The sequence below is a fragment of the Vipera ursinii genome (assembly GCF_947247035.1).
Source record: "Vipera ursinii genome assembly, chromosome: 1".
Lineage (NCBI taxonomy): Eukaryota > Metazoa > Chordata > Lepidosauria > Squamata > Viperidae > Vipera > Vipera ursinii.
The window spans coordinates 289,700,166-289,720,220 of NC_139512.1; the positions used below are offsets into that span (position 1 = coordinate 289,700,166).

General features: G+C 37.8%; 1 protein-coding gene across 1 annotated transcript in view; it reads left to right on the forward strand.

Annotated features, from left to right (window-relative positions):
* CATSPERE (catsper channel auxiliary subunit epsilon) overlaps positions 1-20,055 on the forward strand; it is an 84,024-nt gene that overhangs the window by 14,548 nt on the left and 49,421 nt on the right. Inside the window, exons 5-10 of the mRNA XM_083375728.1 lie at positions 5,023-5,047; positions 5,844-5,921; positions 8,504-8,607; positions 9,655-10,141; positions 17,243-17,654; positions 18,823-19,262. Of these exons, the coding sequence (XP_083231854.1) occupies positions 5,023-5,047; positions 5,844-5,921; positions 8,504-8,607; positions 9,655-10,141; positions 17,243-17,654; positions 18,823-19,262 (1,546 nt within the window). The remainder of the gene's footprint in view (positions 1-5,022; positions 5,048-5,843; positions 5,922-8,503; positions 8,608-9,654; positions 10,142-17,242; positions 17,655-18,822; positions 19,263-20,055) is intronic.

Here is a 20,055-nt window from a genome sequence, read left to right on the forward strand (position 1 = left end):
TGAAGTTTACAGAAAACCCCCACACAGAGATCAGTATTTACATTTTGATTCTCACCACTCACTGGAACATAAAATGGGAGTGATCAGAACCCTATACCACCAGGCTGAAGGTTTGTCTACCAGTAAAGATGGAAAACAAAAAAAATTAAAACAGATCAAGGAAGCCCTCAGAATTTTTGGCTATACAAACTGGGTCTTCATCTAATCTCCCCCCCCCCCAAAAAAGACCGTTTTTTCAAAAGGCCTTTTGAAACAGCATTTTTGGGATGACCTCCAAGGGAGGTATGGTGAATGGAATATGGCTCTGTGAAAACAGAGCCAACAACCATAGGAAAGACCAAGGAACTGGTGAGTAGACTGGTTACTTGGAATCTTTCCGGATACGGTAAGGATGGGGAATCACCATAATCACCATGTGCTCTCGATGGCTGCTACTTATCAGTCAATTGATGCTATCTGTCTTCCTTTATTATAGCATTATCATTATTTATTTATTTATTTATTTATTTTATTGGATTTCTATACCGCCCTTCTCCCTAGGGACTCAGGGCGGTTCACAGGGCATATATAAATAGGTATACAAAAATTAAAAGAAAATTAAACCATGCCCAATTAAAATACAGCAAAAGTAAGATAATAAAGCCAATTAAAAAACCCATATTCCCCTTCAGGCCAGACCAGCTAACTCGAACAAGTGGGTCTTCAACCCGCGACGGAAGGATCGGAGGTCCGATGCCATCCGGAGCTCAACCGGCAGTTGGTTCCATAGTGCCGGGGCACCCACAGAGAAGGCCCTCCCCCTCCCACTGTGGTGGACCCCTTTAAAGGATAATAAACCTGCAAACCTCACTTTCTAATCCACTTTCTTGGATGAGAAGTGAAACCTCTTCAAGGAAAAAGCAAAGTCCAGTTGCCTTTTGAAAAAGCACCTTTGAGACAACCATGACCTGGAGGACTGAGAAACTCCATAGAAATTCCCATGGAGGTCCTGATTTTGAGGGGAGGATTGCATCATTGCCATACGTGATACAATCTTCCTTCTTTATTATGGCATTATCATTATGGTTTGTCACATGACCAGCTAGATGTTTAGATTGGATTTGGCATTTTTGTCCACGTATTGAGTACTTGCCAAGGACCTGGGATAGGCAGATGATATTGTTTAAAAATATTTAAGGTATCATTGTAGTATGTAAGCTATTCCAAGAAAAGCTGTCTTTTGCAATTGACTGATAGATTTTGTCAATACCAATGGTATTCAAGTGGTGCTCCAGAAGTTTTGAGATTGCACCTATGCATCTTAGCACTACTGGTACTATCTTTGCTTTCTTTGCACAGTTCTGCTTTTTTTTATTTGTAGGTCTTTGTATTTTGTATTTATTTTCTCCACTTCTTTCTCTTTTGTTCTGCTGTTCCTCTATCCAGACTTTCCCACTATCCTGACTTTGTTGTCTTTCTTATCAATAATGGTTTAATCTGGGGTGTTTTGTGGCAAGTTCTTGTCTGTTTGAATTCTAAAGTCCCAGAACACTTTAGCTTCTTCATTTTTTTATTACTTAGTCTATTTTGTGGTCCCACTAGTTCTTAGTTGCAGGCAGATCTTCCAGCACCATTTTGCTATTTTATCATGCTGTTGTTTGTAGTCAACATCAAGATCTTTGTGAGCTTGTGTGTAGTCCGCAACAAGATCTGTATGATCTTCTTGCAGCAATTAACTAAGTGAGCCACTGTTTCTTTAGCTTCCTTGCAGAGGGACTATTTACTGTCTGTTGCTGTCTTCTCAATTCTGGTTTTGTATGCCATTGTTCTTAAGGCTTGATCTTGTGCAGCTCTCTGTCTCTTTCTTCTGTACTCCTGCTCTTAGCCCTTGTCAGGTCTTGATACTATCTGCTTTACTGGTTATTTTTTTAATATATTGGCCATGTAATGCCTTATCTTCCCGTGCCAACTTTCTGTTCTTCGTTTGGTACTTCTTGTAGGCCATTTTGGTCTCTCCAGCATTCAGTAAGCCTTCCTGGTATACTAGCTTCAGTGCATCTCCAGATATTCTTCCAAAGCTGTTTTTTCTTCTTCAATCCACACCCACCTATTTTCTTTGGAAAGTAGAATCTCAACATTGCTGTGAGGGTGTAGGGTATGATTCATTGTTATTATTTACCAGTTTATTGTTATTATATTTTTCTACCTTTTTAATATGCATTTGGTTCACTCAAGATGACATAATAAGATGACGTATAAATGACAGATGTTGTAATAATGCCAAGATGGTTTCAAGTCTATGCTCCCCAGATGTGGAGTTTCTGACCATCAAATGCAGACTCTTCTATCTGTCTAGAGAATTCTCTGTTACCATTATCACAGCTGTGTATATCCCCGCCCCAATGCAGTGGGAGACTTTAACCAAGTGGATTTGAAAGCTATCCTGCCACATTTCCATCAATATGTGGACTTTGCAACCAGAGGGGAATACACTAGATCAGACATGTCAAACACAAGGCCCGGGGGCCGGATCCGGCCCGCAAAGGCCCGCAAAGTGGTTTCATGTGGCCTGTGAAGCCATCCTGGAAACAGTGAGGGAACGGCCCCCACTGCCTTGGCCCTGGCCCAGAGACCCTCCTTCTGCCAGAGACCCTCAGATCTGTCCCACTCCTGCCCGGGCCCCCATAGGCACCCTTGATGCAAACGATGTAGAGCTGGCCACGCCTACCCAGTAGGCCATATGCACTCTAGCCACGCCCACCCAGTAGGCCACGCCCACTCTGGCCATACCCACCCGGCCCCTTGAGGGCAACCGCAATGCTGATGTGGCCCTCAATGAAATTGAGTTTGACACCCCTGCACTAGATCTTGCTTATTCCAACATCAAGAAGGCTTTCAAAGCTATCCCCCGCCCTCACCTGGGCTCCTCTGACCATCTCTCAATGCTGCTTATTTCAGCATATAAACCTTTATTAGTCAGAGTGAAACCTATAGTAAATGGTTTGGACAGAGGGTTTGGACAGAGGGAGCTATAGAAGCATTACAAGATTGCTTTGAGTGCACAGATTGGGGCATGTTTAAAGATGCAACTACTGATAACCAACATACAAATGTTGAGGAGTATGCCACCACGGTGTCTGCATATATCCAAAAGTGCATAGATGATGTCTGTGTCCTGAGAAGCATTGTTGTGAGGGCAAATGATAAACTGTGGCTGACTTATGAGGTCCACAAGATGCTGAAAGCACGGAATGTGGCTTTTAAATCTGGCGACATGCTGGCACTTAGAACAGCCAGAGCAAATCTGAAAAGTGCCATATAAGGTACAAAGCAAGCCCATTGCCAGAAAATTCAGAACTTTTTCCAAGACCCTACAAACACCAGGCGAATGTGGAAAGGTATCCAGGCCATTACGGATTACAAAGTGAATCCATCGAGATGCAAAGACACAGACTTCCTAAACAAACTGAATGCATTTTTTGGTAGACTTGAGACATCAAGTAGCACTCTTGCTAGGAAAGCTGGTGCCCCATCCTAATGAGCAAGTGCTAAGCTTTGATGTCACTTCTGTCTGGAAAACACTGAAGAAAGTTAACATTCGGAAAGCAGCAGGCCCAGATAACATCCCTGGATGTTATCTTAGTGTGCAGATGAGCTGGCTTGTGTTCTCACAGATATTTTCAATCTCTCATTGCAGCAGGCAGTGGTCCCATCGTGTTTAAGATGGCCATCATCTTGCCAGTGCCCCAAAAGTCCACAATTGCAGGCCTCAATGATTACCATCCAGGGGTTGATGAACTGGTGTAAGGAAAACAGCCTATTTTTAAATACTGGAAAAGCCTAAGAGATCATTGTCGATTTCAGAAAAGGCAGGCAAAGCCTCACTTTTCTGTGTTGCCATGCGTCTGAAGTGCAGTCACATGATGGGGGGGACAACCATAAGAATTTCTGATCTGGATCATAAATCACCTTTTTCAGCTATGTCGTAACTTTGAACAATCGCTATGTGACTGTAAGTCAAGGACTACCTGTAATGGTTATGGTTGGGGCAGAAATGGAACGAAATGGGAGCATATGTATCAAATTCTCCTTCATAATGGTTTTTATTTATGTTCTATTTTTCATTCTACCTTTTGTATCTTTATTTCTCTCTCTTTTGTACTCTTAGGTTTACTCAATAAAGAAAAGAAAATGGTAACATATGTTACCTTGCTTAGCATATATATTCTGCATACTTCCACAACAGAGACTTTTTGTATGCCTTTTTCTGGTGCAGCTGGCAGATACTAGGAGATTTTTTTAAGTAAATATTCATTCATGATCTGATTGACTCTGTTGTAAGAGATATATCATTTTCTTTGCTTAGAAATATGTAGAGGCAGAATAGTCTAATATCCCATACGAACAATATCTCAGTCCAGATTTCCAAATGATTTCTCCCAGGGATTTTAGATACTATAGATATTGAATTGCAGGGAGACAAATATCCCAAACACTATAGACAAGGAGTAGAACAAAAATCTCAATTTCCTTTTTGAAAATTCCTTCCATAAATGAATGGAATAATTGTAACACTCTTGAGAAGCATACCATTACTTGCTGAGAATATCAGGAAAATATCAGGCTTGCGTTCAACAGCCATCTTTTTGGGGAAGTTATGCAGCAGGGTATCTTCAGACTATATAAATTTAAAAGGATGCCCATAACAATCCAACAAATGATCTGTGTTGCATGCAGCCAAGAATATCCTAATCAATGTATCCACCAGAGGAGATAGAAGCATCTTTATTTGTAAATCATAAAATAAAGGAGTCATAATAAATTCCTGAGTTGAAATACATCATTTTACTAATAGAATTAAGTTGGGAAACTTGAACAAACTGATACAAGTTATATCTGCAAATAATTTGTTTCAAGCTCCAAATCTATGAATACAAGTGTTCAGAACAAGGGCTTTGTTATCTATTTTCCTGAATTGAAAATGATACTGTCTATTTTCAGTAGGAAGTTTTCATTTTTGTAAACTGTGTATTTTTTTTCAAGGTTATGGGATACTGGTCCAACTCAGGTAAATATGTTCATTATAAATTAGTCAATAAATGTAAAGAGAATATTAATCACTCTCTGTTTCTGGATAATATTAGCATGTGTTTTGGCATGACCTTGTTAATTCTCATTGCCTATCATCATTTGTACTTTCAGAGTTGGTAAAGGACTACATGCATATACCTCATAAATCTTTTACTGAAGTAAAAGACTTCTCCCATTCCAGCTTAAGCCCCTGTTTAAATTATTTAAATATGTGGTTGATAGTGTTAAAGTTGTGTGATCCTTGGTTGTTTTGTTGCAGATGTTTTATTGCCCAGCTAGGTAATATCATCAATGGTACAAGGGAGTGGGATTTGTTCTTTGTTTATATACCAGAGGCTTGCCATCAGGGTTGGTGAGAGTGTTGTTGATGGTTCCTTGATTAGGCTGTTGTCTTCTGTTAGCTTGTTTGTCTGAGTTGATAGTTTCTTGATTGGGATATTGTTTACTTCTTGATTATTGCGCTACTATTAATCTTGATATTAATCTTTGATTATCTGGGTGTTGATTGTTGGTGATGAAGTGTTTTGTATTGTGAAATCCATGAACACTGTGAACGTTAGTATATAAGCAGAGCAACCCCACTCCCTTTCTCATTAACTCTGGGAAAATTAATCTATTTTCTAATAGTAATAACATTATTTCAACTTGTTAACTAAACAAATACAATTACATGTTTTAATAATTATGTATCTTTTACAGAAATTTTTAAAAAGCATTTTTCATGAAAATGAGAAGCTCTTCTTCTGTAATACATTTTTTTTATTTTTTGTCAGACTATAAAAGTATGGTTATTTGATCCAGAAAATGCAGACGAGAAGGAAAAGCTAAACATTGCCAGTTCACCCCCAATAGTAGGTATTTTATTTTGCCTTATAATTTACATGGTATACATATAATGCTATCAGATTTTCAGAAGCAAGGTCAAATTGCTTATTTTGTCTGTTTCATTAATATGGCACTATCTGGCAATTAAACACATTAAAAAATCTTTTTTCCTTAATTGTTGCACAAAAATATTTTCAAGGGATGGCAGCTGAAGAGAAAACAGATAACTTCAGTCCCATTGAATGGTAATTCAATTGATTTTTTTGAAAAACACGCCGTGAACTAGATTTTATAAATTTAAGGGAGAGAAACAAAATCAAAGGGAGAATTCAAGTAAAAGAGAAAAGAAGGAAAAAAGATGAGAAAAGTTATCAATGAAAGACGGTTTTATGTGTTCTTGTTTTTTTCCAGCATAGCACCATGGTGGATGCCTGTTGGTAGGCTCACCTTATTGTTGTGTATGGTGTACAGAGGTCTCTAGTTGTCCCAGTCAGATCAATGGATGGCCAGCAATGATAGTGTCAGTTATTTGGGCTGGCAGGACAAACGAGAATAGCAGCAACGCAGTTAACTAGTGAAGTGGCAGTGTACCAATTGGCTGGAAAGGCCCAGTGGAGCCTCCATCAGCATCCCCCCTGGTGGGAGCTAAGTAAAACTACGTTGGCTGGTAGCCTTTTATTGTGGGGGTTCCTTGGAGAGTGGTTGGAAGTCAGCAGAGCTTGGTGATGCTACCAATCATCTGTCTGTTCAGCTGATGAGTGACATGGAATGGGCTTCAGAGGGTGAGTGGAATAAGTGGCAGTGGACTAGTAGCTTGGACTCCTATCCTCCACCTTGAGTTTGCTGTTACAGAGAAAATGGAGACATTGGGCTGGCACAGAACAAGGAACTGGCAGTGGTTACAGGATCCTGGCCATTGGAGCCTTCAGTGGTCAGGCTGTTTGCTGTACTGGGTGCATGGAAAGGCAGCATACCTGGGGAGAAGGGCAGGTGCCTTGTATTTGGCAGCTGCTACTCAAGCAGCCATAAGATATAGCAGCCATTTTGATGGGCTCTGTTGCCTATCTTGGACAATGCTGGACTGAAACTTCCTGTGATTAATGTGGTAGTGGAGATTCCAAGTCAGAGATGCAGGATGGTTATCTTCGTGGCTGGCAAGCACCTGGATTAAGGACATTTGCATGATCTGGGCTCCTTTACATATTCTGGGGGCTGAGTGTAACTGGATCTTTTCTGCTTACCTCATATGAGAGACAGGAGTTGACCTGGAGTGCGGCCACCTAGCCATTTGGAATATGTAGCTTCTCCTCTGCCCAGGGGAGAGTTGGGACAAGGGGAGGGCTCAGTTGGCCTTTGTACAGATTTTACTTGCTCATCAATTGCAACCTTTTCTAGATAGGGAGCTTTCCTCACAGTCATTCAAGCCTTGTCAGTTCAGCTTTGGGTTACTGCAATACACTTTACATTAGGCTGTTCTTGAAGATCATTCCGAAGCTATAAATAATCCGAAACACACTGGTGTGTACATTACATTTCTATTGTACAAGCTGCAGTGCTTCCCAGTTTTCTTCTGGGTAGAATTCAAGGTGCTAGTTATCATCTTGAAAACCCCTACATGGCATGGGACCAGGTTATTTATAACAAGGGTCCTTAACCCCCAAGCCGTGGCCATGGTCTATTTGCTACTTGGCCATGGGCTGGCATGCACACACATGGGTGCACAGCTCAACTTGCAGTTGAGCTGCGTGTGCATGCACGTGAGTGCCCTTCTGCTACTCATATAACCCAGTTCCCCTCTCCCGCCTAGCCAGGCCTCCAAGCCCCAAAGTTTGGGGAACCCTAATCTACAGGACTACCTCTCCCTGAATTGATGTACATCTAATCAGAGTTTTCCAGAAAGTCTACTCTCCATGTTAAGCTTGCAACTTATTAATTTGTAAATCTTATATCATTAAATGAGTTTCTTATCTTCCCAGCCACTCCATACTCTCTTGCATTTTGGAGTTTTTGTGACATACTGCCATAGTTGGAATACTTGTTATATACTGCCCAAAGCCACTTTCTATGAGATAGGAGGCTATGTAAATTTCATTAATAAATAAATATCATAAACTCACTTTTTTCCTCTTCAAGAAATAGCCTTTTTTTCTTTTCCACACCATCCACGTAAGCTATTTTTGAAAGAACTCAAAAACCCAATTTCTATTTATATTTGGCTTGTTCTTGAGCTTGTAATTTGTTCTTTTTCTATAGCCTTCAGTTTAAATATTGTACAATATTTAAATATTGTAGAAAAATAATTTTATTAAGAAATAATCTTTAAAAAAATTCTCTTCCATAAAGGATCATTCTCTGAACCATTTTGAGCCATTATATTAGAATTCTTTTTCACTTTCTAGACTGTGACACTGCATTTTATGGTTTTATGATAAGTCTTATGGTTGGTCAACTCACAATAAAAATATACATATTTCATACTAATAATTATTATTTTTGTATTGTTAATTTATCTTTGCTAAGAAGTAGAACTTCATGCAAATGAAATTCTATTTAATAAAAAAGATTTTTTTAAAATTTTCTCTTAAATATAACTGTTTTTATTTCATAGTATTCTAAGACCCTTAGCAGGCAGTTCTGGAATTTGGGACAGGAACCTTCCATTAGAACATTATTTAAAGGAACGGAATATCTCAACATCTTATTTGATAATGGGTACTGTTCTTTCAATTACATTTTATAGAGTAATGCAATGCTTTTGAAATGACAAAGGGGTAGCAAACATGTAGCCCTCCAGATGATGCTAACTGACGATCAGCAACAGCCTTGGTTTGCCTGAAAAATAGTGAGGGTTGTTGCTCAATAACAATATTACAATTAAATAGTATCTGAAAATTCATATTTCCTTCCCATTTAGCAAGGTTCATGATTGATGGTTAGATGAATTGTGATACGACAATGCTCACAAAAAGAAGTTATAATATTGTTGTTTTCTTTGTCTTCTGATAAATATGCCCTTTTTTCAATTACCGGTAGCCAGCTATGTCTACATAGCTACAGTTATAGAACTGATACACTAACACTTCAGTTTAATAGACATCCATTTAACAGGTTCTACATACAATATGCAAACTTTGCATCTGGACTTTAAACCCAAAACATTAAATAAGTGCACTATATCAAAAGCAGTCTAGATATATTTACATTGTTGCATAGTGATAAAAATTGTGAAAATACTGTGACAAATTTGAATTTAAGTGACATTTGGTTGTCAAGGAGTGTATTTCCTCAAATATATATATTTGTTGATAATTTTGACAAGAGCTCCTCTGAAATCCTATTTGTACATGTGAGATTAGATTGGTGATGATTCTAATCTAAAATGAATTAATGCTCAGTAACTATTTGATAAGCACAAGGACTGTGCTACTGAGAATATAAGCACAATGTACTTCATAGCTAAAGCTTTAACATTGACAGAATATGTTTACATAGATCTGCTTGTAGGTATTGAAATATAAATATATATTGAAATGTTAAATTAAATTGCTATTTAATCAATTTATTATTTTCAATGAATTTTTCAGCAAAATTTGCTTTTTAGAACTTAATTTCAGCATTTAATTGGGAAGTAATTGAAGCTTATAGGTAAACATTATTAAGAAGAATTAGGGAATAAATCATTTTGATGAAAAGCATATTCAAATACTTTGTTTATAAAAATATAATAGCTAATTGTATTATATTTTTGTTTGTTTTCAGAGTATGGATGTTTCAACTGCCTAGCCAAACAAATGATAACATGGCAATCATCAGGGACAAAACAGTGACTTTTCAGGATTGTTTTGTTCATGATACTCCTTTTACTATTGCCCAGCCTATATATATATTAGGCCCCAAAACAGGAGTTTCTGTCACTCTTCCAGCTGGTAGTGATGCCATAATAGAATGGTGTGCCTGTTATACAAGAACAGCTGTCCTAGTGACAGTTGATGGTATCTTCCACACTAGCAATGGATTTTTAAAAGTAGCAGAAATAAAATTTCCTCCAGACCTCATACCATCTGGCATGATTCACCAAGTCAAAGAAGTAGCTATTCTTTTTCCAAATGTCTTCATTCTGATTGGAAACATGCTTTATGAGGCAAGAATAGGCGAGGTTATCAACTTTGGAGAGTTTTATTTTCCACATGTAAAATTTATTGGAATACGAAGCAAAACTTGGTGTTCTGATGAATATCCTTTGACTGTGAGTATTTATAAAATGTTGGTTTACATGTAATTATAAAGGAAACTGTACTCATCCTTAAAATAAATACACAAGTGCTTCATGTAATGTGCAACTAATCTCTGACATCAGATCCAGGTGAAATGTTTGACAGCTGTTATAGACTACATGAATTACATGAAGTGATAGATTGTGTCAGAATGAGTAAATTGGAGTTTAGTTTATATGACATAGTTATTTATTTATTTATTTATTTATTTATTTATTTATTTATTTAATTTTATTTATATACCGCCCTTCTCCCGAAGGACTCAGGGCGGTGAACAGGGCAAGAATAAAAAATACAAAGTTACAAAAGTTAAAAAAGAATTAAATATATGCCCACTAAAAACAGTAAATACAAATATTAAAATAACAATAAAAAACCCCACCAATCCCCCATCAGGCCAGGCCGGCTTGTTCAAATAAGAATGTCTTTAGATCGCGACGGAAGGAGCGAAGATCGGGCGCCGTCCGGAGCTCAACCGGTAACTGATTCCATAGCTCCGGGGCGCCCACAGAGAAGGATCTCCCCCTGGGGGCCACCAATCGACATTCTCTGATCGGTGGCACCCTGAGGAGGCCCTCTCTGTGGGAACGCACAGGACGAAGGGAAGTTGATGCCGGCAGCAGGTGTTCCCTAAGGTACTCCGGACCCCTGCCATGTAGGGCCTTAAACACCATTACTAGTACCTTGAATCTCACCCGGAAGACAACTGGCAACCAATGCAGCTCACGGAGCAGAGGTGTGACATGGGAGTATCGGGAGACTCCCAACACAACTCTCGCGGCTGCATTCTGTACCAGTTGGAGCCTCCGGGTGGTCCTCAAGGGCAGCCCCATGTAGAGATGGAGTTGCTTTCTTTCTTAGGGAAATACTTTCCTTTAAGGATCAAATTGGCAGTTTGTCGATTTTTCTCAATGTCTAAATACTAGTGGCTTAGTCCGTGTACTTGGTAATAATTTCATCTGCCTTATCGGATACTGGGGAAAAAAAGCACATGGCTGCTGATGTTTATGTTACAATAATGCTTATATTAGAATACAGGTAGTCCTCAACTTACAACAGTTCATTTAGTGACCAAAGTTACAACAGCACAGAAAAAAATGACTTACGATCATTTTTCACACTTATGACCATTGCAGCATCCCCACGGTCCTGTGATCAAAATTCAGATGCTTGGCAACTGACTCATATTTATGATGGTTGCAGTGTCCTGGGGTCATTTGACCACATTTTGCAACCTTCTGACAAGAAAAGTCAATGGAGAAGCCACGTTCGTTTAACAACTGCATTACTAATTTAACAATTGCAGTGATTCACTTAACAACTGTGGCAAGAAAGGTAATAAAATTCACTTAACAAATGTCTCACTTAGTAAAAGAAATGTTGGGCTCAGTTGTGGTTGTAAGTTGACGGCTACCTGTATTCCAGTGTACTCTTCATGGTTCTGACATTGAAGACAATCCAAAAATTTTAATGGATTTAAAATCGATCAGTCATGTGAAAGCCACTCTGTATATATTTGATCTTGAGAGCAATAAATGTTTGGTGCTGGTATTAAAATTTGATTATGCTGAGGAGGTTCTTTTTATTTGAATTCTTGTCAGCAGCAACTAGAACTTCACAATGAAGCCCCTACCTTGTTGTATCAACTATGGGTGCTCTTTAGAATGTAGAATAACAGAGTTGGAAGGGACCACGGAGGTCATTTAGTCCAACCCCCTGCTTGAGCAGGAGACCCTCTACTATTTCAGACAAATGGATGTCCAGACTCATTTTAAGAGCCTCCAGTGATCGGTCACTTACAACTTCTGTAGGCATGCCATTCCACTGGTTGATTTTTCTTACTTCTCTTTAGTTTTAGGTAACTTCTCTTCTTGGGACATGGTGGCTCAGTGGGTTAGGACACTGAGCTTGTCGACCTGCAGTTTGGCAGGTCGAATCCTGAGTGCCGCGTAACAGAGTGAGCACCTGTTACTCGTCCCAGCATCTGCCAACCTAGCAGTTCGAAAGCACGTAAAAATGCAAGTAGAAAAATAGGGACCACTACGGTGGGAAGGTAACAGCGTTCCGTGTGCCTTTGGCGTCTAGTCATGCCGGCCACATGACCACAGAGACGTCCTCGGACAAGCGCTGGCTCTTCGGCTTTGAAACAGAGATGAGCACCGGCCCCTAGAGTTGGAAACTATTAGCACGCATGTGAGGGGGAACCTTTACCTTTACCTTCTTGATTAATTTTCATCCATTGTTTCTTGTCTTGCCTTAGGTGCTTTGGAAAATAATTTGACACCCTCATCTTTGTGACAGCCCTTCAAATATTGGAATACTGCTATCATGTCTCTCCCTATTCTTTTTTTGTTAGACTATACATTCAAAACTCCTGCAACCATTCTTCATATGTTTTAGCCTCCACACCTCTAATCGTTCTTGTTGCTCTTCTCTGCACTCTTTATTACTGTCCTCTATCTAGATTTTTTCCCCTTTTCAGATTTAAAATATGTTTTGAAATATATAAGGCTGTCCTAGAGGAACCATTGTTTGAAGGAGGCAGAGTCCCTGATTTGGGTGCCCTCCCTTCCCTGCCCCACCTACTGACTCATTTAGCTGCCTGCTGTGGCAATAAAACCCTCCTGGTATTGTTTTTAGCTATAAATACTTCATTCTTGCAAAGTGAATTATTGGGCCAGGAAATGAATATGGAAGAAGTGATGCTTATGTGACAGCCAGCAAGCAAGCTAGGTAGAAAGGCAGCAGGGTGCAGATTACCTAGCTCTACAATCTTTTAACATGTATTACTTTAGATCTGATCTTTAAATACTATAAGTAAATATCTGGAAAAGACCTGGACATATTTAAGCAACAGAGAAACATCTGTGTTTTGAGACATTTCTCTCTTCAGGATGCCAGAAGTTGGGATTATAACATTGATATTATATTTTTCTTTTGACCTTTATATGATATCTAATTGGCATTTTCAGTTAAAAAGTATTTTGAGCTACACTAGAATCATGTGATTATGCAGTAACTGTACTATAGTGCAGTGGTCCCTAGACTTTCTGGCACCAGGGACCAGTTTTGTGGAAGACAATTTTTCCACGGACTGGGGGGGGGGGAATTCCCATTCAACCTAGATCCCATGCACGTGCAGATGAAGCTTTGCTTGCCAATTGCTTGCACAGTCCAGTTTCTAACAGGCCACGGACAGGTATTGATCAGCAGTCTGGGGATTGGGGAATGCTGCTATAGTGGTGTGTTAGACCAGGACTGAGACACTCAGGTTCAAATGTCCACAAAAAAAAATCATTCATTGAGTTTGGGTCAGTTACTTTATTTCAGCCCACCTTACCTCGTAGGCTTGTTTTTACCTAGTATAAGATTAGATCAGACATGTCAAACACAAGGCCCGGGGGCCGGATCCGGCCCACGAAGTGGTTTCATGCAGCCCGCAAAGCCATCCTGGAAACAGTGAGGGAATGACCCCCACTGCCTTGGCCCTGGCCCAGAGACCCTGCTTCTGCCAGAGACCCTCAGATCTGTCCCACTCCTGCCCAGGCCCCCATAGGCACCCTTGATGCGAACGATGTAGAGCTGGCCACGCCCACCCCATAGGCCATATGCACTCTAGCCACGCCCACCCAGTAGGCCACGCCCACCCTGGCCATACCCACCCGGCCCCTTGAGGGCAACCGCAATGCTGATGCGGCCCTCAATGAAATTGAGTTTGACACCCCTGGATTAGATGGTTCCATGTTTGATACCTTTAACAGAAAACTGGGAAATAGATACAACTGAATACATATGACTGCATACAATAGTCATATGAATACAATAGTCTGGCTGTGTCATTTTGGGAACAATTATACATTATTTCTTTTCATCAGATAGCAGCAACAACTAGAAACGGATGTTTCAGCAGAGGGTGGGGAACCTACAACTTTGTATGTGTGATGAATAGGTCTGTTTGAAACAGCTTTGGTTTGCCACAGTGAAGTCTTTCATGTTGTGAAGGCGCCATATGAGTTCATTATCTATGGCAGAGTTCTCCAACCTTTCCGGGCTCACAGCCCAGAGGGGAGAGCAGCTTCCAAATTACTGCACGCACGCATGCATATATGCCAATGGGGCCATGCACACTGGTGCAGTACTAGCGAACGTGTTTATGCATGTGGCATGCTCTGGCACCGTATACATGGGTGAATGGCCGTCCACTCCTGCGGCGGCTAGCACACGTTCGCACATGCATGAATGGGCTACACAACCCCCCATGCTAGCGTCCCCATTTGCGCCCATGTGCATGCGCTAACAAGGCCGCGGGCACTATGAGTGGGGAAAAATGCATGCCCATGTGTGTGTGCCCTGGCCAGCGATTTCCATGGCCCTCTGGCCAAGAGCCCACAGCCCAGTACTGGACCATGGCGCACAGATTAGGGACCCCTGCTCTATGGAAAGGAATTAGAAGCTGCAACAAGACACCATCTCAACAGACCATAGATTGATTAAGGATTTATCTCCACTGTGGATTAATGTGGTATTCATCTTAAACATGAGTCTCATATGCATCTTCTTAACATGCATAGGCAGTAAAAAAGATGTCCCCAATTTATATAATCTCTGTAGTAATGGCATATCCAGACAATTAACATATGAGACGCTACTTTAATTAGTTTATGTTAAGTTAGCATCATGCAGACAATTCTAAATAAGCAGAAAAAACCCTACTACAGTATGTATTCAGAAATTTAAAAGAGAGGCATTTAGACAAAAAATACAAGGAATTCAGATATTTAAGTCCCAACAATGTTACAAACATGCAGGTAGATTGTCAGATGGCCAGTCTGAAAATCTAAATAACAGAATAATTTCACCATTAGGAAATTTCTTCTTAGTTCTAGGTTACCTCTCTTCTTGATTAGTTTCCCTCCATTGTTTCTTGTCCTGCCTTCTGGTGGTTTGGAGAGTAGATTGGCTCTTTTTCTGGCAGCCCCTCAAATATTGGAACACTGTTATCCTGTCTTCCCAAGTTTTTCTTTTCATTAGACTAGACATACCCATTTCCTGCAACTGTTCTTCATATGTTCTAGCCTCCAGATGTCTAATTATCTTTGTTATTCTTCTCTGCAGTCTTTCTAGAATCTCAACATCTTTTTTATATTAGGATGACCAAAACTAGATGCAAAATTCCAAGCGTGGTCTTACCAAGTTATTATACAGCGGTACTAATAGTTCATATAATCTCAATTCTACCCCTCCTACCATAGTTTAGGATTTCACTGGCAGCAAAATTGTCTGGCTTGATGCCCATAGTCCAAGTGTTTTATCTTTTCAAAGTCCAATCTCATTTGATCCAAACTGGCTTACACTCTCATACCTTTACTTATACAATAGTCTGGCAATCATCTGATTTCTGATATGGGATCTAGCATTGGCTTCTTTGAGTCTCTTGCATTCTCCCCAGCATCTTTTCACATAGGAACTTCAAGAATGTTACATCAACCCTTTATGATATAAGTCAACTGTCTTATGCCGCTTTCAGCCTTATCTTTCATGTATATATTAGCTTTCAGGTCTTCAAGGGAAAGCTCGCTATATCAGGCATACTTCTATATAGAACCACAGAAAAGATTTAATGGAAAGGAAATGCATGAGAGTGAGGAGAGAGAGTTACATATTAGTCCTTCGGGAAAGGGCAGTATACAAATCTAATTAAATAAATTAAATAAATATTCTAATGACTAAAGTAAATGAGATTAGGCTGAATGTGCAGCATTCCTACATTTATTACATCATAATGTACTAAATTGAAACAAATGTACAGGATATTGAACAGATTTCTCTGGCAAGGGCAACCTGTGAGATTTTCATTTTGCAAGTTATAATTACCAATCAGGAAAAGTAGATTTAGTTTTCTATTTGTTCAGGCACTTATTCTAGCTTTGGTCAATAGCTAGAATATAGTAATATTTAGTCCTTCTTGAGAATTATTATTTAGTGAATGATTTGAGAATTATTTTTAGTCCCTAGTGAAAGTGCTTACTGTAGGTATACTACCCAGAGTGTAGTAGTATAGATTTGAGTGGTCTGATCAGTACTTTGAATAATAATAAAATAATATATTGAAATCTTGATAAGTATTTGGAAAGGAATCTGTTTTAGTACCTGTATTTAATGCAAAAAAAATATACAGTTTACTGTAGATGGCCATGGTTCATCCATGATAGGCTGGAGTTCAAATTTACTTACCGGTATATGAAAAGTTATTAACTGAAGCTATTGAAATTTAGTTCAAAACAATTCATATTTGTAAAAGTGATGTTCTACTAAAATCTCGGTTTCATTACCTTCTGAATATACAGCTGGCCAGACTTGTGAATGTACTGGTGCCAGAATTTTTAAAAAAGGAAAATTACAATTATGCTAATATAAAATTGCTTTTCTTCTCATTGTCTGCTTGGTTCACATTTATGGTTCTCCATCTGTATAAGAGTTTATATGCTATTACATATTGGTTGTTTTTATTAAAATGTTCTCATTGCTTGATGCACCTGTTCTAGTATGAAATAATTAATCTATATAATAACACAGATTGTTATATAACAACGTAAATTGAAGATAAAAGAGAACAAGATACATAGTTACATAGAACCAAAATGCAGATATATAGAACTAAAGATACATAGAACAAAAATCTAAACAAATGTGTTATAATGAAGATAATGTGACTACATTGTCTCGATTAGGGAAATGCCTTTTCTTATTAGAACAGTAATTCATTGTCATGGATGTTTGAGTTAGGTGAGGTTGTACTCTATACTCTTTATCAGTTCCAAATATCAATGTACTATAATTTCATGTTTGTCAAATTACAAATACGTTATGGCTGCTGGAAGTATATTGTAGCAATTGTATGTAAGCACAAAATGTTTTTCTCTGGTTTTGACTGTCCTTGTATAAGTTGCAAATATATTAATTCATGATACTAACTTAATTTTAATGAATATTTTATAAACATTGTAATCTTTGATTTTATTGTTATTTTGTAGAGTTTGGAATATTATTTTCATAATTTTGTTTTCTTTCAGGAGAGAAAATTAAGCGAAATAATTATATGGTCAGAAGAAGAAATTTTTCTTGGATATTCTGAGAATGAATTTCATCCATTAATAGCTGTAAGACTGTTAAGAGAAAAATTAAAATTACAAAGAACTGTTAATCTATTAATAGTATCTGCTTGCTATGACTCACTTACTGCTTCAATTGCAATATTGCTAGAATGCACTGGCTGTATAAGCAAAAAGATATTATACATGGCTGCCTATAACGAAGATACAGTTGAATGGACCCTAAGAGACTTTATCCTAGATTTGCCCACTGTTGGTGCCATACATATGGAAGTCATACTTTCAGCATTAACATCCATGGTGTTGTGGGATGATGACACAATTTTCTATACTTACAAAGAGCATAGACACTATGGTTATCTTCATGCATCTGGTACAAAAACCAAATTTTCAGCAGTGTCTGAAGGATCTGCAATTCATCAAATTATTATTGGTTAAGTATTCTATGTTTTAATAAAAATATAAAATGGAACTGATCACCCTTCAAACAGCAAAGTCTCAAACCTTTTAGAGAGGTAATGATTACTGTAATAACAAAATTTTAAATTGTGTGAAAAGTGCAGTGCAGTTTTGAAGTACTTAGTGCAGAGATTGTTTGAAGTACGGTACTTAGTCAATAAGAGAGTTGTATGGCCCTAATGAAAAGAGAGCTGAGAAGGTGATTGTGAGAGAGTGGGGGCTGCTGCAGCTGTATGGTGAATAAGGGGACCAAAAGGGGAACCTTTGGTTGGCTTGGCCTGGCCTGGAAGAATGAAGAGAACTGAATTGAAATCTGGCTGGGTGATGAAGAATGTAAGCCCCTATTTAACCGTTGGCTTCCAGAATTCCAGATGTTTCAGCAACTGTGACAGAAGGGAAGGAGAGTGGGGGTGATCTTCTATGGAACATTAGTCTCCTAGAATTCACTGGGGATACTAAATCTGGTCTTTCAATTAGCAGAGTAAAGTGATGTAATTTAGGTAAAGTGAGACAGGTTAAAGACAGATTTATTCTGGAATGGTATCAGACTTTTGTCAGAGTAGAGAGACACTATGAGTTTAGCTTCAGACAGCAATTTTTTTGTGACTATCTGGCATTCAAATGAGAACTATATTCTGATAGTATCTCTGAATAAAATAGTTATTATCTTTATATTAAAAATAAATCTGTGAAGTACTTAAAGCTAAAAAAACAAAATGATCCTATTTTCAGCTGAGAAAATTATTGTGTATAGTGGCCAATTGGACTTTTGTCAACTTAGCACGCCTCCAAGACTTATAATCAAAATAATTAAATATGTTACCATGAGTTTTTTAAAAAAAGAAAGTGGAAACTGAAATAAGTAAGAATAATGAGATTTATTTGGAGTAACTGTAGATAGACTAAACGACATTATGTTTATCAAAACCATGAATATTTACTGAACAGTAAGTTCCTACACAGTAATGCTTATTCTACTTTGAATATATTTGAAATTACAGTATCAAGACATTAATATTTTATATGAAATAATTTTATTTCTCTAGAAATGTACTTAATATGGTATTCTTTTTCTTTTCCAGATTACAATGGAAATGTCATAATAAAGCTGAAAAATAATGCTCTGTTTTTCTTCAAATTTGAAGTGATAGATGTTATAAAACTTGCTCCTTGGGAAAGTAATCTTAAAAAGTTTATATTTTATTTTAATCCTTCTGGAGATGTATATTTGCTGACAATCAATGGCACAAATATAAACAGCCAGGTATATCCTTTGAAATTAGAAGTGCTTAGTGTTGCATCAAAATTGAACGACATTTGCCCATATATATCATTTGAGCACAATTCGAGTCTCAGTATTCATTATGTAGACATGGGAGACAAAGTGACATTTTGGGGTCAGATAGTATTTTTAGAAAATATGGGTTTATCAGTAGATGTTGAAATTCACAGGCCAGAACTGTTGAAAACTAAAGACCTTATCCATTATGAAATAGCTCGTGGAATCTGCACTAAAAATAAGGTGAGTCAGCTTTCTTTCTATACACAGTATCATTATTTTCTACTTTTTCTTACTGTTCTTATATGAACCAGACTAACTAAAGGGGCATTTATGTTTCCTATATTTTTTCCTGAAATTCCCATTTTCCATTTAAATTTAATATTTTGTTTAACTTTATTAGAAAATTTTGCACAGATCACAGTATGCAATCAGAAATACAGTAAACTAGAAAGAAAGCCAGACATTAGAATTTAGAAAAAATACAAATAAGGAACTCTGTAAAGGTTTATATTTAAAAACAATAACAATTAATTTCTATAATTCCATAATCCACATAATAGCTTTCTTTGATTTTCTCTTCTTCCAATAATTTTCTTTTACCAAGTATTTTGATAGATAACAATTGAATATAAATATTTTTCTAATATTTAACCACATCAATATAAAGCTTATTTTGTAATTGATCATCTTAATTACCTCATCATAGATCCTGTTTTCAAAGTTCTTATTTAGATTGTTTTCCCTGTAATGTTCAAAACATTCTTCCAGTTAAGATTTTCTCAGAGTTAATTACACTTAAGTATTCAAGTCTTTTTCATCATACAAGCCATTCCAACAATTTTACATTTCTCATATCTTAAAAATGCAACAAAAAAAAGAAAAAATGAAGGAAATAGTATACAACGTGAGAAACATGTCCCTCTTAAGTTAAGATACATTTATATCCAGAATTTTTCTATTTTTTAAACCTTATTCAAACAAATGTTTAATCTGTAAATATTCCATCTAATAAATCCAATCATCTAAATTTTTG